Source organism: Panthera tigris, chromosome A3 (genome assembly GCF_018350195.1).
Source record: "Panthera tigris isolate Pti1 chromosome A3, P.tigris_Pti1_mat1.1, whole genome shotgun sequence".
NCBI classification, from domain to species: Eukaryota; Metazoa; Chordata; class Mammalia; order Carnivora; family Felidae; genus Panthera; species Panthera tigris.
This window is the reverse complement of record NC_056662.1, coordinates 23746120-23773463: the sequence shown is the minus strand read 5'-3', so window position 1 is coordinate 23773463 and position 27344 is coordinate 23746120. Positions and strand designations below refer to the sequence as shown.

Below are 27344 nucleotides of genomic sequence, written 5' to 3'. Positions count from 1 at the left end.
CCACCCTGGCTCTGAGTCCATCCTCCAAGGATCTCCAGCAGTGGCTTTTACCCTAGTCCCCAGGAACAGCTGGGGAGTGTTAAAATGCAGATCCCCAGGATTCACCCATCTGAGATTCAAATCCAGAAAATCTGAGTAAACCTCTGAAGCCTGCCTTTTTACAAGTACCCCGGTGCACCTGGGACAGTGGACCCAGGCCCATCCCTGAGAAATGCTGTTCCACATGGCTTGGCCTGGCATGGGCCACACCACATTCTTCCTCCCCACCTCAGGGGCTGCGTATTAAATGGCTCAGAAGAAAGGTTGTTTTAAAGGAATGGCGGCACACTGCAAGGTCAGGAGGCAAACAGAGCAGGCAAGTTTCTGTTCTCTGCCCCTAACAAGGGCCACAGTCTCAGAGTCCTCAGTAGCATGAGTAAGAGGCTTTGCTCTGGAGAAGAGGGGTCGGTAGATGGCAGTTAGTTAGGGAGGCAGGCCAGGCAGAAGCGGTCACAGCAGTGCACAGTGCCAAGTCACGGTGCTACCCTTCTAGGGTGGGATGAGGTCCAATGAGGATGGCCTGGACAACAGGAGACCTAACATCACGTCTCACAACCCAGTATAATACTGATTTCACTTGCTTTATCTGGTCTGTGATCATGTTCAGACCAGACACGGGTCCTTCTATGTCCACGAGGCTTCACACAGGGCCTAACACATTCATGGCAGGGAGCAGAGGGATCTAGGGGTTCCCATGTCGACCTGGGCCCTGGGACCCAAGATGAATGGGACTGGGGCTTTGTCTTTGAGGATCCTAGAAGTGAGGGGCCCAGGGGTCAGGGTAAGGCCAAGAGGTGAGATGCTGGGCCATTCCATCCCATTCCAGAGGCAGGGGCAGACACTGGAACACCAGATGCGCTAAGGAGGTCCTTCACCCGGGGTGGGGGTGGGGGATTACATGAACAGTAAGAGATTGGGTAAACAGAGCCAGACCGTGGGAGGGTAATGAGCTGTAGGGGTATCCAGGAGGCAGGGCCCTCATTAGGGCCTTATCTCCAGATTTGTTTGTGGGTAGAAGTGGGCCCTTATCTGGGCTGGAGAACTGTTCCTGAGAGGGGAGACAGGGTGTTTCTGTGTTGCTGGGTTCCTGTGTTTATCCCTCAATGTTTACACATCTATCTGATGATACATATTGTTGGCTATTTTTATAAAAACTATTTTTAATTGTGGAAAAAGACTTATAAAGTTTACCATCTTAACCATTTTTAAGTATACAGTTCAGTGGCATTAAGTACATTCGTGCTGTTGTGCAACAATCACCACCATCCATCTCCAGAACTTTTTCATCTTCCCCAGTTGAAACTCTGTACCCTTAATTAAACACCAACTCCCCATTCCCTCCTCTCCTCCAGCCTCTGGTAACCACCACTATTTCTTTTCTTTTCCCTTTTTTAATGTTATTTTTGAGAGAGAAAGAGAGAGAGTGAGCAGGGGAGGAGCAGAGAGAGGGGGACTAAAGGATCCCAAGCAGACTCTGTGCTGACAGCAGAGAGCCCAATGTGGGATTCAAACCCACAAACTGTGAGATCATGACCTGAGCCGAAGTTGGACACTTAACTGAGTCACCCAGGTGCCCCACCACCAACCTACTTTCTGACTCAATGAATATGACTACTCTAAGCATCTCATCTCAGTGGAATCAAACAGTATTTGTCCTTTTGTGACTGGCATATTTCACTTAGCATAAAGTCCTCAAGGTTCATCCATGTTGTAGCACATGTCAGAATTTCCTTCCTTTTTAAGGCTAAATAATAGTCCACTGTGTGTATAAACCACGTTGTTTATCCATTCAACCACTGATGGATACTTGGGTTGTTTCCACCTTTTGGCTATTGTGAATAATGCTCTTTAAACACGGGTGTACAAATTTGGCTCTAGAGTTTTGTATATTTCCCTCCATGCTGATGTTTGTGTTAGATTCTTTTTTTTTTTTTAAACCCAGCCCCACTCATCTTGGGTCCCAGGGCCCAGATCGACATGGGAACCCCTAAATCCCTCTGCCCCCTGCCACGAATGTGTTAGGCCCTGTGTGAAGCTTTGTGGACATAGAAGGACCTGTGTCTGGCCTGAACATGATCACAGACCAGATAAAATGAGTGAAATCAGTATGCTCAACATGGGGCTTGATCTCACAACCCTGAGATCAGAAGTAATGTGCTTTATAGACTGAGCCAACAAGGCACGATTCTATTTTTGTAAGTAAAAAACAAAACAAAACAAAAAAAACCCAACAGTGAACATCAGTAATTTCATATGGTTCAACTCAATATATATACACATGCTCATGCATAGCTGTACCTGTGCATGTAATGTACATGTATATGCTATCTGTTAACGTTTGTATGTCTGCTTGGCTGTCTTTAAATATCTAGCCATATGTCAGTGTGCATTTACCTGTGTCTGCATGTGTGTATGTATATTTGTGTGATGTTTGGGTGAAGATCTGTTTGTGTGCATGAGTGACTGTGCAGCAGGGGGAGGTCTTTGACCCTAACTCTGCAGTGTGGTACTGGGTGTGTGCACAGGGAGGTCAAGTGAGCGGGGCAGAGACAGGAAGACAATGAATTGAAGTGAAAAGGGCTCCAAGGTATCCCTGACACGCTGATAATGAAAGTGTGTAAGTCAAATCAAATCCCCTAGGTGGCAAGACTAGCCCCTCCCATTGGATTGAATGGGTAGAGGGCAACCAGAGGGTAGACAGGTATATCCTGGCCTCAGGGCTGGGCCTGGGCTGGAGACCCAGAGTGGTAGGAGCCGTATGGATAGCAAAGCCTGGACCCTGGCGGCAGTGTGTTGGCACAGGCCCCTTAATAACCGTTATTAAAGGGAAGAAAAATATTTTCCTGTCCCGGGGACATGTCAGGCGCCTGCCTGGCATCATTCTGCCATCCTGGGGGCCACCTCACCTTGTCTGTGGTCTTTTATAAGCCAGGTGGCGCCTGGGCAGATGACTGTCGTGTGGGGATGGTTGGAGCCCATCAGATGCAGGCTGCTCGGATGCCAGCACTGCCGCGTACCTTTTATGTGGCACTTCTGGGTGGGAGGTGACAGTATTCCTGGGAGGAGCAGAAAGTAGGAGAGCCAGGCTGTGCCCAAATCCCTTGCATCAAGGCAAAGTGACCTAAGAGCTAGAGACACAGGAACAAGCGGTGAAGATATAAAAGGGTGAGAAAGACTCCAAGATGTGCAGAATGACATTCCGGGCTGGAGGGCAAGAGGGTCGCAGGCATGGCTACTGAAGGAAGATGGGAGGCTGTGGTGCAGGGAAAGGGCTGCCAGAAAGGTCTCTGGAGCCACACTCTGAAGAGGGCCTTGCTGAATTGCTGGCTCTCATTGTCCAGACGATGGCGAAAGGTTGGCAAGATTTCTAGAGTGGTATTTTAGGATGACTTACGAAACAGCCCCCCAGGGGAAGAGTGGCCCAAAGCACCAGACTGGCAGAACAACCCACATGGGTGTGGTTCACTGTTCTTGAGCACCACAGGGGCCTTCAGGAGGTCCCACTCGCTCTGGCACTTAATGAGCAAATGGAACAATCACAACTCTGAGCTACAGTGGTTTAATCTGTAAAATGGGACCAACATCACCTCCTTCACCAGGTTTTTGTGAGGAATAAGTGGGCTATTCTTTTATTCTTTTTTTTTTTTTTTTAAATTTATTTTTGGGACAGAGAGAGACAGAGCATGAACGGGGGAGGGGCAGAGAGAGAGGGAGACACAGAATGGGAAACAGGCTCCAGGCTCCGAGCCATCAGCCCAGAGCCTGACGCGGGGCTCGAACTCACGGACCGCGAGATCGTGACCTGGCTGAAGTCGGACGCTCAACCGACTGCGCCACCCAGGCGCCCCACTTTTATTCTTTTTTTAAGTTTATTTCTTTTAAGAAAGAGACAGTGCAAGTGGGGGAGGGGCAGAGAGAGAGGGAGAGAGAGAGAATTCCAAGCAGGTTCCGCACTGCCAGCGCAGAGCCCAATGTGGCGCTCAAACCCATGAAGCTGTGAGATCATGACCTGAGCAAAAACCAAGAGTCAGATGCTTAACCAACTGAGCTACCCAGGCCCCCCATAAATGGACTATTTTATGACAAGTGCCTGACCAAGAGGAGGAATAGTTTAGTACATGCTGGATTCTAGAGCTTTCTCAGGCCATGAAAGGGGCAGGGGCTCAAGTAGAGGCCTGAAGACAAAAGAGGCCTGAAGCAGCCACCGGAGGAGCTACTTTGGTCCGTCTCAGACCCGTTCTAGACCAAAGGCTGGTTCTGAATGTGAACATGGCCCTCTGGCCACGTCAGTGGAGTGTGGCTCTGAGATTTGGCCTCTTATTCCAGCTCACAGGGGACAAGGTCCTCTCTTCACCCTCCATACACAGATAAGCATTCTGGCAGGCAGATCACAAGAACGAGAATTTGGGCATTCTATTTTGTAAAGGTGGCCAAGTCTGGGGTCTAGACTACAGACACTGTGATGATGGTGTCTCCATTCCCTCAACTTCCCACAACCCACTCATCCACCTTATCCCATCCAGTTGTAGACTTGTTCTGTTTCTGTAAGGGGAGGGAATTCCTACTCTACTTTCCAGGAGGAGAAGTAGGAGAGGACTGCCCCCTCTTTTCTCTTCACTCGCTCTTCCTCTCCAAGGAAGGAATGGCTAGTCTGATTGGTGGCTTAGAAGGAGCTGGACTCCAATCTTTTGCCCTGCCCGCACCCTCCCTCTCTCCCTCCCTCTCTCTCTCTCTCTTTGGTTCTGCTGTAGGCAAAGGTAGTATATTCTTCATTCACCTGCATAGCAAACTTCCAGAGGAGGTTCTGCCCCTGTAATGGGGAGGAAGAGGTCTGCTCTTTCTGGGGGTAGAGGTGAGTAAGTTTAGTTTTAGGATATTAACAAGCCCATTTGGCCAGAGAGTGAAAGCTACATTCTCCAATCAGCTTTGTCAGAAATACTGGTATAACCACTGTTTTCATATCTCTTAGGCCTTTTCTTTTTTTTTAATTTTATATGTTTGTTTATTTTTGAGAGAGAGAGAGAGATAGGGAGCATGAGCAGGTGAGGGGACAGAGGATCTGATGCGGGCTCTGATTGACAACACCGAGTTCGATATGGAGACTGAATTCACAAACCGTGAGATCATGACCTGAGCCAAAGTTGGACGTTTAACCGACTGAGCCACCCAGGTGCCCCTGTCTCTTAGGTATTATTTCTCAATTCATTTTGAACTTGGGAGAGGAAGAAAGAGATATTATCTAATGACCTCTTAAGCCCCCAGCATTGTTGGTCTCACCACCTCACCCTCCCTGTCATATCCCATCATCTCCTCTCCTCTGTCCATCCAGTTCACCCAACATGTATTTAATGCATCCTTTAAGCCAGCACTGTGGGCTCAAAGATGAGTAAGACTTGGTCTCTGCCTTGGAGGAATTCATAGTTTAGTGGGGAAGGCAGACTCATAAATAATTATAAGCCACAGGTTAAACCAAGGTATAAATGAAATGCTTTGGGGGTTTACAGCTCATGACCCATTCTGGAACCTTAGAGGAACCGTGTCTCCACTCCCCATCCCCAACTAGGGTACAGCCCTGTGGCAGGCTTTTTCTCACATGGTGACTGGGAGGTTAAGGAGCCATTTCTGGACAGGGGGAGATAAAATTAGGGAAGAAACAAGCCAGCAGAGGCCTATGGTTCTGGTTCCCAATGGCAAAAACTTGAGTTTCTCAGGACCTCAGCCTCCCATGTGTGAAGTAAGAAGGTGGGGTTGGAAGTCTCCAACTCTCTTCTAGCACTTACATATTCCATCACTCCACCCCCCCCCCCCCATCACTGTTTGACATTACAGGTCAGTACTTGAAGACTCCCTTTCTAGAAATTCTCCATTCAGGATCTCTAGGACCTTTTCTCCCCTCAATAGATGGATGGTAGATTTGTGTGTGTGTGTGTGTGTGTGTGTGTGAGAGAGAGAGAGAGAGAGAGAGAGGCCCTTGACCTGGGAAGGGTGTAGGTCCTAGGCTCACCAGCATAGCTCAAGGGAAGTCTCCTGGAAGCCACAGATGATTTGTGATGGCTGGTTAACACTGGGACAGGAGTGAGTGGGTAGACGATCATGGTCAGGGCCCCAGGGTCTGGCTTACCCCTGCCTAAGGCCAAACCAGTGGTGCGGTGGACAAGCCATAGTGGGATTCTGTGGGAAGCCTAGAAATAGGCAGAACCAGGGCAACAACTACAGGAGGGCTGCTCCCAAAGGAAGAGTTCAAACACTTCGGACTCTCCAAAAACCCACTAGCTCCCTTTCCTCTCCCCTTCACCCCAATGACCGGTAAACTCCAGGTTCCCTGGAGACCAGCATGAGCTTGCCCTTTCCCTCTCAGCCTCCTCACCTCAGAAATCCCTTGTGCCCCATTTGTACTCCAATCTCTGGTCACAGGAAAAGTTCCCTCCTCCCCTCCAAAGCCAGGCCCTTGTTCTCAAGACCAGGCTTCCACTTTCAGAAGGATCTCATAATTCCTAACACTTATGGGAAGTTTCCTACTCCATCGGGTGCTTTACATTTACTCAGGCTCCTCCTCACCCGCCCATGCACATCTTCATTTTTCTGTGCTTTAAATACCTTAGTTCTTACCGTGCTCTCCTAACTCCTGCCCAATTTTCCTCCGTTTCTTTTCAGCTAGGCACTTATCAAGATACCCTGCCTTCTTAATCCTTTGCAATGTCTGTATTCTCTCAAAAATCTTGTTCCTGGAATAGTCTAAAACCCTTAAGCCTCATTCACTTACTCCCTGGCCCCTACTCTGCAGCATGCACCATTAAAAACCTCCTCCTTCTGGCAGTTCTCTCCCCTGGCTTCTACCCCAGCCTCTACTTCCTATGCTGGTTCTTGCTCTTCCTACCCAACCCCCGCCTTCCCCCCAATGCTTTCTCCCACACTGACCCCACTTCCTGGTCAACCCTCTACATTTTACCTCTGGGAGCTCATCCATTTTCATGATTTCAAGTGTCCTTCTATACCCAAGACAAGTCCAAAGTCCTTAGTCCCTCTATCCTAATCATCTCCCAAGGTTCAGCCCCTCTCTATGCCCTTGCTCTCCCTGGGGCACCTTCCACCAGACCTGCCCCCATACAGACATAACCAACATACACCAAAAGCAATGGGGTAGGGCTCAAAAGACAGGAGACTGTTCAGCTTTGCTACAGAGTCACTTTGCACCAATTAGTGGCTTCTTCTCAGTGAACCTGTTCCCCTACTATACGATGTGGGCAATAATCCCTGCTCTATCCCATAGGATAATGTAATTAGCACTTGGAAAAAACACAATACAGAAGATTCTTCTTTTTTGAGTTTCCCTCTTCTGCCCAACATTGCCATCTCTTGGCTTCCAGGAGAGCTCCAGGCTGCTTTCTTCAGGCTCCAAGAGCAGGGAGGCATCAAGTCCCGATGATTTCTTCAAAAATGTTTCTGGAGTTTGAATTTTCAAGTTTATTAATTTATTTTGAGAGAGAATGAGTGTGAGCAGGAGAGGGCAGAGAGAGAATCCCAAGCAGGCTCTATGATGTCAGCATGGAGCCGGATAGGGGGCTCGATGCCATGAACCGTGAGATCACGACCTGAGCCGAAACCAGGAGTCGGACACTCAACCGACTGAACCACCCAGGAGCCCCTGAACTTCCCTTTGAATTCCTACAATCACCCTCCAGGCCCTCAAACCTAGTTGGCTAGTTCCTGACTGAGCCAATCCACCTTGCACATCACCAAACATCTCCACTCCCATCAGGTCACAGCCCTGAGAATGCCTGCCAGATGCTGTATTACCCAGGCTACCCCCATTTGTGGCCCCACCTGGCTCTCTGCAACCTTTTCTTCCCTTAGCAAACCACTCAGCTGGACCACGTGAGTCTGAAGGGCTTCCTGTTCTGGGCCTTCTCCTGGGCAGCTCATTTCCTGTTTCACTTTCCACCTACCTAAACTTTGCCCATCCTTATGTCCCAACTCCCTTCAAGGCTTTTCTGATGTCTAACCCCCTTGTTCTGACATTTCCTGTTAGTGTGTGTATGTGTCTACATAAACCCACATGGCTGGATATCGCATGTTTCTTTTTACTTTTTTAAATTGTAGCAATAACTGCTCCTTTCCCCATCTGGTATTCCTTTTCTAAAACCAAACGCATTGGACTCGGGTCACAGAACCACCTGAGTCTGCATGCAGAGTAAATCTGGGTCCCCCTGAGCTTCATGCAGTTTCCCTCAATGGTAACAGGAGTTTAGTAACACTTACCTCACAGATTTGTCACTGAGGATTAAAAGTCGTAACAAGTGAAAATACCAAGCAGTGTCTGAGACAAAAACAGAAATGGAAAAGATACTGGCTGAATTGTGGCCTTGGCTTTAATCTCAGCTTGTTGTAAGAAACAGCAATTATTTATGGTTCTCAAACTTTTAGGCAAAACTGAAATCTTAAGAGGTACTATTCACAACGTTGTTCAGTGTTTCTCATTTATAACCCATACAGTATGTATGTTCTTCTCTGAAAAGAAACAATTTATTTCTTCTGATGAAGAAGTGTACTTCCTTTTATGTGACAATGGGACCTATATAACCTTGACTCCCATTTCTGCTTTTGGCTGCCAGGAATCTCAGAGCACGGTTTTATATTGTTGCAGACTTCTTCGCTAACCTGTGGGAGGCAGTGTGGGATGGAGAAAGAACAAGGACCCGAGGGTTGGAAGATGTGGACCAGGGCACCCTGGGTCCCTTCTTCCTCTGTCTGGATGAGCCTCCAGGTCTCTGTGACCCTTGGTCCCTTCACCTGTGCAAAGGGGATAAGAACGATGAGGATACCTATTTTACAGGACTGCTGTGAGAAAATGCATTAAAACCACTTCATAAATTACCCCAAAAATCCTATGAAAGTTGGTTATTAGCAGCACAGGTTCTTTCTTTTTTATTTAATATTTTTGAGGGGGACGGGCAGAGACAGGGAGACACAGAATCTGAAGCAGGTTCCAGGCTCTGCGCTGTCAGCACAGAGCCTGACACGGGGCTCAAACTCACAGACCGCCAGATCACGACCTGAGCCGAAGTTGGATGTCTAACCGAGTAAGCCACCCAGCCACCCCATTCTTTTTCTTTTTTTTTTTAACTTTTAAAATTTATTTTTTATTATTTTCATTTTTTAGATGTTTCTTTTGGAGACAGAGCATGAGCGAGGGAGAGGCAGAGAGGGAGACACAGAATCTGAAGCAGGCACCAGGCCCCAAGCTGTCAGCACAGAGCCCGATGCAGGGCTCGAACTCATGAACCACAAGATCATGACCTAAGTCAAAGTCGAACACTTAACCAACTGAGCCCCCCAGGCGCCCCATTAATTTTTATTTTAGAGAGAGAGCCAGCGTTGAGTGAGGGGAGAGAGGCAGAGAGGGAGAGAGAATCTTAAACTGGCTCCACATTCAGGGTGGAGCCGGACTCAGGGGTCAATCCCCCAGCCCCAGGATCAAGGCCTGAGCCAAAATCAAGAGACTGATGCTCAACCGACTGAGCCACCCAGGTGCCCTTAGCAGCACAGGTTTTCTAACATGATTATTTCCCTTCCCCGCCTCCCAATATTTGCACCTTATCTTTTAAACTTTGTTCTAATCATTTTGCAGTTTTGTTGTAACTGTGTCTCTGAATTTGCTGTGATCCTTTCAGGAAGTATACAGAGTACAAATAAATGACAAAATTATTTCTAGACAGTATTCTCCCTGAGGGCAAGAAACATCCTTCATTTGTTTTGTATAATAACAATTTACAGTAGAAAAACATGTAGCTAGGGGTGCCTGGCTGGCCCAGTCCATAGAGTGTTGACTCTTGGTCTTGGGGGGTCATGAATTCGAGCCCCACATTGTAGAGATCACTTAAAAAAGAAAGAAAGAAAGAAAAACATGTAGCTACAGAAAGAACATTTAGCTCTCATTCCTATGCAAAAGCCAACGGAGGTACTTTGTACTGAATTGTTAAAATAAGCTGAACTGTGGGTCAGAGAATGATCCAGAAAGGGACTTTTTTTTTGTTGGGCTTGTACTAATAATGACTGATGATCTAGTCATTCATTCCTTCTGTCATTTAGCAAAGCTTATTCTGATGCCTACCATGAGTCAGGCACTCCTGGGACACTAGAAAATCAAAGGTGACTGACTTCACAGTGCCCATTCTGAGGGAGCTAATGGTGCAGGATGAAGGGTGTGTATGTAAAAACTAGTTTCCACCTGGGACAGACCAGGTAGGATGGGGGGTGGGTATTTGAGGACACACAGGATTTCTCTAGTCTGAAGAGGAAACAAGGATTCCAGGTAGAGGAAACATACAGGGTGGTCTCTTCAGGTAACCCCAAATGGTCCAGTTTCCTCGGAGAAGAAATGAGTTAGAGACTCAGAAACAAGCACAGGTCAAATTAAGAAGAGCCTTGCAGCCTCGAGGAGCCTCGATTTTATCTTGAAGGGGAGGGGGTCATGTACTCGGTGAAAGATGCCGGCAGGCAGGAAGTGAGGGCTTTGGGACATCCCCAACATGACAGATCCAATTTGGCTCTTTAAAACGCAGCTCCGTATTACAAGTTGCAGTGTTTGATGATTACTCATCTTATGGAGACAGGACTTGGCTCTGCAGGCAGGACCATCTGCTGCTGGAGACATTCATAAACGGCCTGTATGAACATAGGCCAACTGGGATGCTGAGAAAGGGAGTCAAGTTCTGGACCAGGGTTGGACTAAGAGACCTCTAAAGTTTCTTCTAAATCTGCAATTCCGTGATTCTCATGCAAGCCCAGTAGCTGAACTGGTGCTGTGGGCTGGGATCTGCGGCTGGGGAGCTGCCCTGGGCAGCAAATGGGTTAAGGCTCAAGTAACTTTTATATATGAATTAATGTGTGGAGTTGGGAGCCAAAATCTGTTCCATTAATTTTTCCATCCATTCCAGGAGCAGTTAGGTACACACAGTAAAGTTTATTTTGGTGCATGGTATACTTCACTCCATTAAAAATAAATTAATCAGCAAATTCCTGCCTGGCTCAGCTCTGGTTTATGTAAATAGTGCCCAGCTGTAATGAGTTACAAGGTGTTATTATCTCACACACACAGAGGAGGCTTCACTCTAGAACTCCGCTTGCAACAAAAGCATCTTAAATAAACTCAGAGAAGGCGGTCTGATTTGTAATGTTTTCACAGAAGTGGGATATACCTCACCCATATAGAATTTCTTTATATGACTCATTTTATAGCAAGTTAAATGAAGGAAGTTTGATGGGGGAAGGAGGGGCAATATGGTTCCCCGCCCCCTTCCTTCAATGCAAAGAAAATCCTCCAAGAGATGACCCATACTCAGGGAGGAGGCAACTGACCCTCAAGAGCACAGACCAAGGTGGCTCTGTAGCACACGCTCTAGAAGTTAGGAAGGAGCTAGAAAGCTGGGCATGGGGTTGGGCCCTGGGATAAGCCAGAAAAAAATATTCTCTTTGCCCCAGTATCTCACATAAAGGAGTCAAGAGAGGAAAAGACAGCATGTCCCTCACCCCATTCAATAGGGAAGTGACAAAAAGGCCTATGTTCTTGGGTCTTCTTTCCAAACAACTCAGGATGTGACAAGCCCCTTGGCCATCAGAAGCCTCCTGGGTCCCAGAGGATGGAGCCTGGCAGGCTATGCCTTGGCCACAACAGTGACATCTCCATGAACTGGAGGCAAGAACAGCAGCAGAGATCCTCTTGACCCTCTCCCCATCCTGTCTCTGAGCTGGGTGATGCTCCTCAGCTTATGGCAAATGCCATCTCAGATAAGTTTCTAAAAAACCCTGGAATAAAGAGTCATTGCAGAGATATGTCTCTGTGTCTTTTAATGGCCAACTCAACCCCATGGCTCAAAACCAGAGGACAGAGTGTGGTTACCCGTCTTGACTCAGCAGCATTCCAAACTGCTCCTTTGCCATGGTGGGCCCTTGGTGGAAATGTACCGTTTCTAACTTACCACCATCCCTCTGCAGCCTTTGGGAAAAGCTGTCAATCACATAGTTACTGGAAGGGATCAGGGGAGTGTGTGCTGGGGAGCTCTTGCTCAGGGCTTCTCTTGGGGGAGAGGATATCTCAGAAGAACTAAGGGTTCTCCCAGCACTGTACCCCACCAGATCAGGCTCCTGGGCATATTAAAAGGAAAATCAACACAAATGGGGCCAGGTATTTGACAGATGCTGTTCAAAGGTCAGTTCAGGCCACTTTCTGCAGGGTTCTGGGCCAAACAAGCACCTCTCTCCTGGCAGTTCTTCAAAGCCAGCTGGCCAGCTGTTCAGAGGGACCAGTCCATCAAAGACCCTCGTCGTTATAAGTTGGGGAATGGGGCTTCAGGACACTCTGAGGATTCTTCTCCACTAGAGGGCGCCAGCTCACCTCCCCTGTCAGAAGCAGATCCTCCCCATTCATGGAGTCCAGGTACTGCATCTGCAACAGGGACAGCAAGAAACAGAGGGCAGGGACAAGGGCAGGACAGACATGAGACGGCAGAAGGAATCAGTCTTCCAATGGAGAGGACGGGGAGGGAGTTTGTGGGGGGTTCTGACCATACCAGCTCCCAGTCAGCAGGTGTCTGATCTTCCAGATTATTTCCTTAGAGAGGGCTGGGAGAAACTAATCACTGGGGAAGCTCACTGGGAAGGCTTTAGGGAAGGCTTTAGAGAATTCCCCATCATACCTCTAATAACCAAAACAGACACACAAACCCTGACTTCCTGGACTGCAAGAACTTTTCAGGGAGGATGTATTGGGGGAGACATGTCCTTGGGATGTGTGCATGTGTGTGTAAGTTTATCTGTCCATTCAGGGTAGTGATGTTACTCAAAGTGAGCCAATTCCCTTCTCTGAGGTTTAAGTCTCCTTGTGTGAAAACGGAATAGTAACATGTACCCCCACAGGACTCATGAAAAGATTAAATGCTTATAACTGCTAGTCGCTGGAACTTTTTCTGGGGCCTTGACCACACGATTAGTGGGCCGCCATGCTTGCCAGTGGGCCCAGCTTCACCCACCATGACGACTGGCAGAGTTTCTCTGAGAGAAATGTGGAGAAGGGACACCTGTGATGGACAATGGGCGCAGCTTCAGGGAAGGTGAGGTTGGGCAGTTCCACAAGAAGCAAGTGATCTAATGAGAGGCCAAGTCTCAGGAGGTAAAAGTGGTCTCTGGGAGAATTTCCTTCGCTGCTGCTAGTAAGGAGAACAGAGGAATGAGAAATGCTTTCAAGGGGACAGGCAAAATTTACAGTGGGAGCTGGATCACATTAGGAGTGAGCATTGTATTCAGAAAGCTGAGGCTCCACTGTGGGGTGAGAAGGCATTTGGGAGAAAAGGAGAAGGGATGGAAGTCCAGAGGCCTCATCTTAGGCTTTGGATCATCCTCCTCTTCCAAGAATTCCTCCATTCCTGTTGTTTCACCATCAGGCTGCTGACCCTGAAACCTAACCTCAGTCTCTCACATACACCTCAGGTCTAGATTTCTATACATCATGCTGTCTTCCGGTGCAAGGAGAGCAACTGACCCATTATCTCCCCTAAAATACTCTCCTCTTTCCAACAACTCCATTTCTATGCCTAATGCAGCCACTCTGCCCATCTTCAGCATTGAAAATCTCAACATAACCTCTGACTGGGTCTTGGGCTACCCACCAGACGAACCAGGATCATGGCACAGGACTAATCTGTTCAGGGCCCCTCCTGGTCTTTCCCGAGCTGCTAACTTATACTGAGTCTTGCCTGTCTTTGGCCTTTCACAGCCTTTGTTTCTACCCTGTATCACATCACAGGCTGATTTATTTCAGGGTTAGCTTGTGCCTGACTGGCTTCCTCACCAAACCATAAGTTGGCTCGCGGGTAGGTCTGGGTCCTGTGAATCTCTGCTTTCTCAGGAGAGTGCCTGGCACAGCAGGTACTCAGAAGTTTTGCTGATACCACCGGGTCCCATGAAAGCTCCCTGCTTCCCTAAGTGCCCTATCACTGTTTTTCTATTGCCTGCCTCTCACTAGACAATATAGGATTTTTTCTAGAGGCACTGGTGTGGTAACTCCTTCTTTTAGGGCCCTCAGAGAGGTCCCAGCTGTGCCCTTGTTGTGGCCTCTGCCACAAGCCCACCATGGCAGATGGAAAAGCTGGGCTGGTCTCTCAAAAAACACAGCATTTGCTTTGCCAGTTGCTACTTCTGTCTGACAGTGAGTCCAGTCAACAGTGAGTCTCAAGAGTTCTGTGTGGGTGGAGCCCTCTGGCCACAGTGCCTTCTTCCAGCTCTAGCAGATTTGAAGAATGGTCAAACAGAAGTCCTGGCTTCTGGGGTTCTCTACCCTCTGGGTCTGAAAAGCCCCACTGTGTGGTTTTTCCAGCCATCAACAAGCTGTTCCTGCTGGCTTCTACCCAAGAGCCAGGGCCTGGCCTTCCCATCCCTGGCTGTTGAAGGCTTAAAGGCTATGGACACAGGTGAATAAGAGAATAACTGTGGGGTGAGGCCCCTTCAGCTCCAGAGGCCAAGCCCATGAAGCAGAGATGTGACTCATGGGACAGCCTGAGCTGATGAGCTGTCTGGAGCAGCCAAGGCTTCTAGTGGCTACATGAATCACCAGCTTGGGGTTCTAGGCCAGCTGTACAGGCTGACTCACTGGGAGACCCTGGAAAAGCCTCTATGTTCCTCTTCCTTGCCATTCAGCTCACTCGTCTATAAAGTATGGATTTCCCATCAATACAGGATCAAGGAGCAGAGAGATCAAGAGGTGACGTAGCCATGGTTTCAAGAAAAACTATGTAGTGAAGCAGTCCTCACTCTGGAGTTTTCTCTTAGAAGCTCTGGTGTTAGGGAGCCCTGGGGGACCAGGGGGATGGTAAATGAAGTAGGACGACGCTGTTTGATTGTGGATAGCATTCAGGGGGCAGAGGCTTGAGGGTTTTTTATGGAATTCTGCCTGGAGCCCAGTCCTGCTAGAAATCAGGAACAGGAAACATGAACCTTGGAGCTTCAATGTGAGCAGAGAGGGCTACCGTGGGCAACTGCACTGTACCCCATTCCCATATCCTACAGGACTATGCACACTCAGGGTCTCCCACTGCACTGGGCATACAACAGACAATCAAATGTGTAGTGAATGAACGCCTAAAAGTGTTTGAAAGCAGGAGATTACTCAGCGCCTCTTCTTCTTCTATCCCATACCCCACCCCCTGCCTAGCTCATGGCTGGATACAGAGAGGCTGTTCTCTATCAGTGCCTGGTGTGGACATGATGTAGTCAGAATTACCTCAGACTGGCCTCTGGGAACTCAACCTCTCATGATCCTCTGAAAGTCCAGCATCTACAGACCTCAGGAAGGACCTGCTTTCCATGAGCCTCTGGAAGAGGTGTAGGGCTGCTCACCTGTTTCCTCACATACTCCACCAATAATTCAAGCTGTCGAGGATCTTCACATTTCTGGTTGAAGAAGGTTCTCCAGAGCGCAGCAGCTAGCCCATGGTCATCTGAAAGGATTCCCTGGAACACAGAAGACAACTGGTCTCCTGGGGACCATGGCAGAGCCACAATACAAAAGCTGGGACTATTGTAAACATAATGGCAAGCACCGCATTGGCTTGGAAGGACCTTACAGATACCACAAAAAGGCCTTGTGGACCTTATATACACCACAAGAACGAACGGGGCGGCTACACAATAGAACTGGAAGAGGTCTTCAGAGAGCATCTGATCCAACCCTTTCATTTCATACAGAGGAAGGACACGGAATCCAGAGGGGCCAAGTGCCTAGCTAAGATTGATGCAGAGATGGGGTTCATGTCTGGTCGCCTTCCCAGGCTACAGTTCCCTCTACTCTCCTGTACTGTACTCGACCCAGCGATACCTGTGAAGCTAAGAAGAGAAACAGTGGCACATTGCTCCCACCACCGTCCACAAGGAACAGGCACAGAGTATTCTGAGGGGGTATTTCCCCCCAGAAACAGAGGTGGGAATACACTGCACCTTCTCTCCTAGTGCATGGACACATATGCAAGGCAGCCGGCTCTCCGGGGAAGGAAACCAGGCACCATGACCTCACTGTCACCCATCTCTGGGTTGGCCATGGCTTGTCCTGCCTCTCCTCAAGTAGAGGAACAGGCTCACTGTCATGGGCCACAGAGGGCATGCTCAGACACTGTGTGCATGTGTGCCTAACATTGTCCTTCCCAGCAGAGACAGGGGCTCCGTTGGGAAGTCCAAATATCAGAGACTAATCGGCACTTGGGCCATGGACTAGGGCCATTTACTAGTTTGGATCTCTAAGGGAAGGAGAGGGGAGGTTCCTGCTTCCTGGGGTGAGGGTGACTGAAGGGAAAGGCCCCAAGAAGTTGCTCTGTCCAGGTGCCAAGGTAATGTGGAACCAGACAAAGCACTGGCTGAGATTTACAAGTCATAAGGCTGGATCAAGTCCTGGCTCTGCTACTACGAAGCTCAGAGATGGTGGGCAATTCAATACACCTGAGTCTCAACTTGCTCCTCTATTATAAACAGAGATGAAAATGCTTTCCCTACATCTTTGCATTATGAAAGTGAGATCATGTAAAGGTACTCTGTTAAGTGTAGTACAGTCAGATACAAAGACCAGGAGCATGCTTTGGCAGGCAGCTGTGGATATAGTTGAAACACCAGTGAGATCTAGGGATCAGGCCACCTAGGTTCAAACAGCAGCTCTGTCACTTGATAGTTGTGTGGCCCTTCGAAAGCCAGCCCTTCCTGAGTCTCAGCTTCTCATGAGCTGAACAAACACAGTAAGACCAAGCCCACAGCATTGTTGTGAGAATTTGGAGATAATGGCCATGAAAGGCTCTGTAAATGGCAAATCACTGCACAAAGACCCCAGATCGTGTATTCAATGTGATGTTGTGAACTGGTCTCTGGGACATGGCAGCATATGAGGTCTGACTTCAGGCCTGCTGCCAGGAAGGGCCAAGTCTAGGATGGGGTGCTGACAGTTTGGTGGAAAAACATTCTGCCTGTTCCAAATGCTCCCTGCTAAACACCCCTACAATTCCACAGCTAAAGAGACTGTGCTGGCACAATGGCTGAGTCAGGAGAACCAGCTTCTTCTGGCAGATGGGGACAGGGCCCAAGGACAAGCTCAGGCACATCACCATTCTCCAAGTTATTTGCTAACCCAACAGCCTGCCTGTGTCCACAGTGCCCTGGGCACATGCCAGAGTGCTGCTGGAAGCGACCTACATGTGCTACATGGGAAGGAACAGGCGTGAGAACAGGTGTCGTGAGGACTTAAGAGTATGAGCACAGAGCACAGGACAGTGAAAGCCCTGGGAGCCATGGCCTGCTGCAAACAGGCACCCTTGGCAATGGGTGAGATGGTTGGGAAGGGGCAAGTCCATAATCAGTCAGAAAGAAAAGGATGACTCAGGACTCAGATTAACAGTGATAACAACCTGACTATTCCACTCTGTCAGAGTACCTTCACATACCTGGCTCCTAATGCCTATGTACATTGAGAGGAACAGATTCTATTATCCCCATTTGAAAGATAAGTACACAGAGGCTTAGAGGTTATCTAGCTAAATGGTGGTAGACTTAGGACCAGAACACACTTGTGAAGTCAAGGGATGGTGCCTGAGTAACTCTGGTTAGGACGCAGTACCTGCACAGAGTGGGAGTGCGATAAAATTGGCTGAATAAATCAACAAACCCAACTTTAGCCTTCTTTCCACCAAACCAGCGTAAGTCAGAGAGAAAGCAGGAAAGGAAAAAGGGTACTTGGCAGCCAAATATTAGTTTGCAGAGTAATCTTCCCACAATCTACTAGGGGCCTACTTATTTTGCCTCGCAACACAAAAAAGCAGCATCCTTCAGAGATTAAGAGACCCAGGCCTAGAGTAATTGAGAGGAAGCCTGTGGCTCGAAGGCCCTGGTTATGATTAAGGGTTTGGAATGGCAGTCTCACTCAGAGAAGACTGACTTGTGACACCACTATGTGCCTAGCATGATGCTGAGAACACAGAATCACAGCAAAATGGTCTCAGCCCGCAGGCAGCTTGCAATCTAGTTGAAGGGACAAAGCTAGTGCACATTAAACAGAAGCACAGGATCAAATCCTGGAGAATGAACAACTGCCAATCTGTATAGGGTGACTCCAATGTATACTCTGTACATGGTTGGCTCCTCATTATTCAGTCTTAGCTTCTAGGACACTCTATTTGAAATTAGATATTTATTTGCTTGTTTACTTGTTTACTACCTGTCTCCCCATTAGAAGGTAAGCTCCAGTGGGAAAGAACCAGACCATGTTTGTTTTATTCACCAATACATTCCCAGTGCATCCCACATGGTAGGCATTTAATATATACCTGTTAATGGATGGATAGATAGATGATATTGAAATTCAGAGTAAACAAATACAGATCTAGAGAGGTCAGGGAAAGCTTTGTGGAGAAGGAGGCCTTAGAGAATAGAGAATATTTGGAGAGCTACAGGATATTCTAAGCAAGAGAGAATATATTAATTCACTGAACATTTACAGAAAGAGTATCTACAAGGCCTGATTCAGGCCTTGAATCAGGTTCTCAGGCCCAAAGCTGACAGACTTGGCTACTGCCCTCCATACTTAGTTGTCCAGGAGAGTCTCAGTCAGGCACAGACAGTCACAGCATGTCTGTGGGGCAGTGGGGCAAATGGCCTCACTTTGGAAAGGTTACACACTAGGAAACAATGGGAGATACCAGTGGATAGGTCACACTGGGGACCACTGACAGAAGGCTTGGAAATTCCATGGAGGAATTTGAACTTAACGGAGTAGCAAACAGGAAAGTTCCAAAAGTGGCCATTGTCAGGGCACAACCCAAGCAACATTCTAGGAAAAGGTTGCTATAGAACAGCACTGTCCAATGGAACTTTCTGTAATGATGGAAATGTTCTGTCCAGTAGAGCAGCCACCAGCCACATAAAGTTATTGAGCACCTGAAATGTAGCCAGTGGGACTGAATTTTCAATTTTATTTAAGGAATTTAAATCAAAATAGCTGCATGTGACTAGTCTTAGGACAGCTCTCGAACCCATGACTCGCAGTGTGGTCTGCAGATGGCTGCACCATGCACCATGTCACCTGCGGCTTGTCTGCCACGGAGAATCTCAGGTCTCACTCCAGACTTGCTGAGTCAGAATCTGTGTTTTACCTAGGTGATTTGTATGCACATTAAAATTACCTGGGCAACTTTCACAACAGATGCCCACCTAGAGCAGTAAAATTAGAACTCTTGGGAGATAGGGCCCAAACAATGGTATTTCTAAAAAGTGTCCCAGGTAATTAGTATATTTCCCAAACTTTCCCACTCTAAACAGTCACCTGGGGTGCTTGCTAAAATACCAGGCCTCACTCCTATTGAACTGGAACCTTCAGGGAGGTGCTCAAGAATTTGATTTGAAGAGCTCCCCAGGTGACTCTTGTGATCAGGCATGTCTATAAGATGGCTCTGCCAGGATGGACTGGGATAGGAGGGACAGAAAAGAGACACAATTCAGAACACCTTTATTAATATTGGTGAAAGGAATCAACTGAGCCATATGCAATAAAGAACTCAAAAAAATGCTAACTAATAGTTGTATTTCTTCAATTCTAAGTCTCATTCTTCTATACACTGTAAGCTTTCTGAAGTCAGAATGCAACTAATTTAACAATTAACGTGTAGGGGTGCCTGGATGGCTCAGTCACTTAAGCGTCTTACTTTAGCTCAGGTCATGATCTCATAATTTGTGGGTTTGAGCCCTGTGTTGGGCTCTGTGCTGACAGCTCGGAGCCTGGAACTTGCTTCGGATTCTGTGTCTCCCTCTCTTTCTGCACCTCTCCCACTCACACGCTGCCTTTCTCTCTCAAAAAATAAATAAACATTAAAAAAAACAAAAACAAAAACAATGTGTAGATCTAAGCAGTTTTTCTCAACTCCCATCCCACTCCTGCAAGGCTCATGTTCAATCAATGTTATGTATGGTAGGCTATGGTTCAATGTGTGGTATGCAATCTAAATTGCCTCTGATAACTGAAGATATCTGGCAGACTGAGAATCAAGATCCTAACCAAATCCCTTAATTTTTTTGTAAGCTTATCTCCTGGCTTTAATTATTATCTTCAGGCTGATGACACTTCCCCCGCCTGAACTCCAGTCTCCTATTTTCATCCTTTATGCATTTTCTCCCTTCCTCATTCTTCCCCTACCACACGCCAAGTATCATGCTACTAGGCAGTAGAAATGCAAACACAGTAGAGACTGCCACTACCCAGAAGGAGTCCCCACCCAGCCAGGATGACAGTTAACACTAATGTAGCAAGTGGAGTCCAGGGAAGGTGGAAGGAACTGAGCCTAGGACGGTTCCAGGCCTGTTTCCCAGAGGGGTGATGCTTGCATTCAATCTGGAGGTCACCACAAAATGAGCATAAAAGCACATGTTTTGTTAAATAGATGAGGTATGATGAATACTGGCAGTGTACGTATAGGTGTTCATTACACCATTCTTTCATCTTTTCGATGTGTTTGAAATTTCTGTAGTAACAGCTAGGGGGAAAAGATGAGACACATGCTCTAACATGGATGAAGCTTGACGACATTACACTAAGTGAAGTAAGCCAGGAGCAAAAGAATAAAACCTGTATGATTCCACTAACATGAGGTACTCAAGAGTATTCAAATTCATGGAGACAGAAAGTAGGTGGTGGTGGTTACTAGGGCCTGGGAGGAGGCTGAGGGAAGAGTAAGGGTTTTAAGGGGGACAGAGCTTCAGTTTGGGAAGATGGAAAAGTTCTGGAAACACATGGTGGTGACTGTTGCTCAACAATGTGAATGTACTTAAGGCCACTGACATGTGCACTTAAAAATGGTAAATTTGAAGGGCGCCTGGGTGGCTCAGTCAGTTAAGCATCCAACTTCGGCTCAGGTAATGATCTCATAGGTTGTGGGTTCAAGCGCCACATCAGGCTCTGTGCTGACAGTTCAGAGCCTAGAGCCTGCTTCGGATTCTGTGTCTCCTTCTCCCTCTCTCTCAAAAATAAATAAACATTAAAAATTTTTTTTAAATGGTAAATTGGATGAGACAGATCTAAATGTTCTGACATGGATGGATGTCAAAGATACATTGTTCACTGAAAAAGGCAAGGTACAGGATAGTGTATGCAGTGTAACTTCCATTTGTGTAAAGAAAATAAATATCTAAGTGCTTGTGCATGCAAAGGTAACGTCTGGCAGGACACCCAGTAAACTGTTAACAAAGTTTTCCTCTGGGGCAGGGAATTGGGCAGGAGAGAAAGGGGCCTTCTATTTTCTACTTCAACCACTTATGTACAGTGTTACGAGTTTCTGATGAGTATATATTGCTTTTATTTCATTTTTAAAATTATTTAAATGTATTATTTACTTTTGAGAGACAGAAAGAACGTGAGTGGGAGTGAAAGAGGGAGTGAAAGAGAGGTAGACATAGAATCCAAAGCAGGTTCCAGGCTCTAAGCTGTCAGCACAGAGCCCGATGCAGGGCTCGAACTCATTAGCCGTGAGATCATGGCCCGAGCCAAAGTCGGTCGCTTTACCGACTGAGCCACCCAGGCACCCCTACAGATTGCTTTTACAATTAAAGTTAAAAGACTGTGTGATTTGTCTGGCAGACCATGCTGTTTACATGTGTATGTCTTCCTGTCTCTGGTGGCACCTGGGGCCAAGAGAATGACTGATTTGCCTTTGTCGCTACATCCAGCACCTGACAAGGACTCAAGAAATGCTTCTAGTTGAATGATTTGACCATATTCTATAGTGCTTTCTTTCCCAAGCACTAGGCAAACTTCTGGGCAGAGTCATTCTTGTTGCCAAGTCAATGAAGATGAGGAAATAAATACCAAGCCATAATAGTGGGTAGTGAGTGATGATGTCTCCTTGAAGGTTTCCTCAGAGTTTCTCATCAAAAAAGTCTTTTGTTGGGGGAAGCCCATGTTCTGCTTAAGGCTTGGCAAATGACCTTACCTCATCATATCCCAAGATGGCTGCATAGAAATTGTTTGTCATAAGGATCATATTCTTCTTCAGGATATAAGAATTAACCTACAGAAACAAAATGACAAAAACAAAACTATGAAAAAAGGGGAAAGAAACAAAAAATATGATTTTTGCCTCTTAACTATCATAGACTCTTAGTAGAACCAAGAGAGAAGGCCCCTAACAGAGCGAACTGCTAGTCCACCCTCATTTCCCTGATCTGTCTGGATTCTCCCCCTCCCCCATTTGACAGTTTCTTTTAGATTTTGATCCTAAATTACACAAATCAGTAAGTCACTTTAGTGAACCGAGCCACAGGTATGTGTCAGGCTTTTTGCTAGACCCTATGAACACAAAGTGTAAGAAATGTTTCTCAGCTGAAGGAGCAAACCATCTAGTATGGGAAAACAGGTATGTAAAAAACAATTAAACTGCAGTATGTTACCTCAAATTCTATTCCAGAAGTGGTGAGCAATAGAGGAATTTTAGTACAAACGATCTCTGCTCTGGGAGCAGGGAAAGAGTTCTCCCGGAGGTAAGACTTACGTGGACCATGAAGGAGAGAGGATATTCTAGACAGAGGGAACATGGTGTGCCAAGGTGCAGAGGCAGGGAAGAAAATATTTGGGAAGTGCCAGGGAAGGCAAATGGGAAGAAACTGGAAAGGTATGGTGGAACCAGGTTAGGAAATGTCGAAGGGCTACTGAAAGGAGCCTGTGGTGGTGAAAGACAGAAGGAAGTTGTCAGAGGTGCAAAGAGGAGGGAGAGAGGCAGGACCAGGAGACAGGAGGAGAAAGGAGAGCCCCTGAGGCTATGCAGAGGAGAAGAGAACAAGGTGGGCTGAAGCAGTAAGGCTGTTAATCTTGAGAGACTGCTTTCAAATACAATTGCAGTGAGACCACTGACACCTTGAAGGAACTCCTCTCAGAGCACGGCCAGGTGGGCCCTCACCAAATGTCTTCAGTAGGGTCAAAACTCTGACCTCCAGACCTCTAGGAATATGCTTGAGCAGGGTCTCTGTTTCATTCCTCGCTGGGGCAGAGCAGAAAGCCTGGTGTAATGTGCAATAAGCACTGAGTATTTAAACTGACAGGTTTTAGAAACAGCCAAAAGTTATATGGAACTTTACATGGAGAGTAAGATTTGTGGTTAACAATCCTGACCATTTACTGAGCAGCTGGTATGCGCCACGTGCTTTATGGACATCATCTCCTCTAACTGACACTGGAACTCAGGTGGTAGATGTGCTATAGTCACATGTTTATGGACAAAGAAAACTGGGCCTAAAGCAGGTAAAGTGACTGGCCCAAGGTGCCACAGCAAATTAATGATAAAGCTGAGATAAGTATCCAGTCAGTTTGAATCCAAAGTCCATGTGCTTATATTTCATCAGGTTCCTGCCTTCAGGAAGATGATTTTATTTTGGATCAAAAATCAAAGACTGATTGATTTAATCCTGTGGTTCATAACTGGTCTCTGAAGAAGAGCAGAAAGAAGTAGTGAAAGGACCTGGATTTAGTCAGAAAACCTGGATTGAAGTTCTAATTCCGCTATATTCACAGGATGCGATGATCTTGGGCAAATCCAATAACCTTTCTGAGTCTATTTCCTTGCCTTTCGAATGCCCTGCACACATCACTGGTTTAAATAGCAAGTGAATTAGCACGTATTCATTCATTAATTCAACTATGTATGCCGAAAGCCTCAGTAAGCTGTAAAGTGCTCTGCCAATGCAATGAATTATGAGTAATACCTTCTGGTTTGTTTACGAAAACTAAAACCAGTTCCATAGTCAGGGATAATTTTCAAAAGGAAGAGAGAATGGTGACACTCAAGACTGGAAACTGTGAGACTGGATGCAGCTGGTAGTACAATCCATGATCCTTCCCTCCTACATTCAACCCAAGCCAAATCAGACCTCCAGCCTTCATGTTCCCAGAGGTCTGTCCACACTCTTCCTCTGGATGCACAATATGGTTTAGAGTTGCTTATGTACCTGTTTCTCCCACTAGTCTGTGAGCTACTCAAGGGTCATAACAAACTCTGTCTGATTAACCTTGGCACCCTTGACACCTAGTCCAGGGCCTGGCCAGAGCAGGGTTTAAGACTGGCAGGTGGAGGACTGCATCCTTACAAGGGTCTGAGCGCCAAGCATAGCATGTTTTGTCCAATGACACCCTTTTGTTTCCCCTTTTTTGCTGCTTGAGTACCCTGCATGTTTCTGAAATTTCAAAAATATATACTGCCTAACTTCTTACACCATCTTCCAGAATGGGCTGAGGCGAAAGGAAGAGTCCAGAAACAAGCCAGAGCTAGAGTTCGTTCCTTCTGAAATATGAGGATGGGACTACAACCCACACCTGCTGATACCCATTTTGGAGCTCTCCCTACTCCCATACAAGTTATTCTCCTAATCGTGCAAGAAAAATCAGAGCCACCGACAGACGTCAGAGATGTCAAACACAAAGGCATCTCTCTGAGGCAAACATTCACTGAACCTGCTCAGCAGAACTGGTTTATGTGTTGCATCTAACTAGTGAGCTGTAGAGCTGGAAGGCCCTTCAGAGATCACCTAGCTCGATTCCTCTGAAGAAATAGTGAACTGGCACCCAAAAAGGGGTAGGCACTTGTCTGAGGTCACACATAAAGTTAATGTCAGAGCCAGGATGAGAACCTGATTTCTAGATGAATGCTTTACCTATTTCACCATCTGTAGGGCATTTCCAGAGATCACCAACACATTAATCTGCAAACCTCAGTTTTCAGCAAGGTCCAGTTACATACATACACACACACTTTCTCCTCTTGGGATGCACCTGCATTCTGGCTGGCTATGACCCAGGAAGAATGGACAACGGGACAAGAATTCCCTATTAGCAAGGCTCCAGCCACCTCCAGTCCCATATTCTAACTCCAGTGACCTGTATGTATGGGACCTCCAGTCCCATATTCTAACTCCAGTTGCCTCTCCCTCTCTCCTCTAACTGAGATGGCAAGCAGCCACAGCTAGGAATGGCTTTCAGATATCATCACCCAGGCTGGATTAGATCATGAAAAGGGCCCTTCCTGGAAGAGGGTGGAAGCTCGATCAGTGCAGACACATGATCTGCAGGCAACAGGTGAGGGTGAGTGAGAACAGCTTCCTGAACTACTGGACTCATCCCAAAGGGGCCTTTCTAGCCAGTCCAGCAGCTACAGGCAGGGAGCTGGATATTCCCTCCGGTGAACCTCTGTTGGGATTTTATTTCCTCACTGAAGCTTTTGTTTGTTGGTGTGCAGGTTCTGTGTCCCCACTGCCAGATGATTCTGTAGGGAGCGCCCTGCCCATGAATACACAGATGGGACAAACCAAATGAGAAACTCCTCCCAGATAGCATTGGGCTGTTCTCCTAGTAAACTCTTATCCTTTTCATAATGCTTTGCTTTTCATAAAAAACCCATACATACAGTACCACCACAAGGAAAAGGTTCCTTTTATATCAGTTACTCATATTTTCCCATTTATTTAAGCTATTAAAATTCATGCAGATATTTTATAAGCCATCAGGATTTGGTGACTGGTATTACTGAATGTTTAATAATAAACTAAACAGAAGAAATCAGAGGGTTAAATGATGACTGCAATTCCTGTAATGACTTAATTAAATTTTTATTGAGTACATAAACTATGATGTCATTTCTAGCCAACCATGGGTCTGCTTTCCCAGCATGTCACAGGGTGGGAGCACTCAATAGGAGGCGAGGCTAAATGAGCAGCAAGTCTCAGCTGAAATGGGGAGGGGAGCAAGGCTCATGTAACACACTCAATAAATTATCCGTTCATTTTTAAACAAAGTCCATGAGTTATAATATATTTGCCATGCACTTTTTATGACATAATAAAAATGTTACCTTAAGGATTACTTAACACATACTACAAATGTTATAGCAGAGGCAGGCACAAGGGGCAAAGAAAACAAACACGAGCAGGCCAGGGACGGGTCCTGGAGTTTACGTCCCAGGGGGAACAGCATAGTATATTAAAAAGGGAATGCCAAAAAGGGGGTGGGGAGATGCAAGAGTTCAGGGTTACTAATCAGCAGATTAATGAATGAGACAACCAACAGGGAACACAAGCAAAACAATAATGAATCTTGCAAGGCACATGTTTAATTAATATCGTATTTGCAAGGAGGAGTATTAGCTTTAAAGACACGCCAGTTCATTTGAGGCCAATTCGCTGCCCTCTTTCCCCTTTTTGCTGTTGCTGCTCTTAAAGACGTTTATGTGACTGCTTAACAGAGGAACCAGATTATGTGGATGGAGGGAATGACGGAGGAATCAGGTTTAAACTCCTCCATGAGCTCTACAAGGTTCTTTGTGATCTGGTTCTTGGTCATCTTTCCTGCCTCACCTCCTCCCACCTCCCCACTTTCGGCTGACTCTTCAGTCAGAGCAAACTATGTGCTACTTCCACAAATACGCCTTGCTCTCTTAAGCATATTGTTGCTGGCAATCTTTCTGCCTTCGTTATCTACTGGGATGCTAACTCCTTCTTATCCTCTAAGACATAGTTTATAAATTATACCTTCTGCAAAGCCTCCTCTCTCCTCAGTCTATGGTGCCACAAAAATTCCAGAAACAGGTCCCATTGCTCACTGTTTACCATGTGCCAAGAACCATGCAAAAAGCTCCAAGCATGCGAGCTCACTTAATCCTTCCCAATGACTAACTCTGTGAGACAGGTACTGTTACTATCCCCACTTTAGAGAAGAGGAAACTGACATTTGAGAAGCTAGGAAATAGTGGGTCAAAATCAGAACACAGAGCAGTCTGACTCCAATGCTATCTATGGTGAAACAAACACAATAAATAATGTGGCCACCCTTCATGTACCTACAACTTAGGTGATCTGTAGAGGCAGGACTAAGAACAGCTAATAGAGTCTTGGGTAAACACAACTCAGAGATTCCCAATTCCAATGGTGGCTAGAGATGGGTCACCCGATGGGTCATCAGTGGCCGATTACTGATATCCATCAGACATCGCCAGTAAGCTAAGCCTCACTTCTGGGAAAACTGGGCCAGGGGTGGAGGTGTAGGGGAGGGAGCAATGGTGTGACTGTGATGTGAGAGGACAGAATGGAAGAAGGCTGGTATGGACAACACAACTGATGCACATGAAAGGTAAGAAGAAGCTTTGCAGCTACTGGCTTGAGGCAAAGTTGCTAACAGTAACAAGTTAATAAGAATTAGTTGGAATCCGGGCACCTGGCTGGTGGAGCATGGCGGAGCATGTGACTCCTGATCTTGG

At 46.8% G+C, this 27344-nt stretch overlaps 1 protein-coding gene across 3 annotated transcripts in view; it reads right to left on the bottom strand.

Annotated features, from left to right (window-relative positions):
• Nucleotides 1-10982: 10982 nt before the first annotated feature.
• Nucleotides 10983-27344, bottom strand: part of LOC102965832 (ubiquinol-cytochrome-c reductase complex assembly factor 1) — a 102707-nt gene continuing 86345 nt past the window's right edge. For all 3 annotated transcript variants that reach the window (XM_042980534.1, XM_042980533.1, XM_042980532.1), the window contains 3 exons: nt 22041-22118; nt 15430-15543; nt 10983-12484 (listed from right to left, as the gene is read on the bottom strand). In XM_042980534.1, coding sequence (XP_042836468.1) covers nt 12350-12484; nt 15430-15543; nt 22041-22118 — 327 coding nt within the window. In that variant the 3' untranslated portion in view covers nt 10983-12349. The remainder of the gene's footprint in view (nt 12485-15429; nt 15544-22040; nt 22119-27344) is intronic.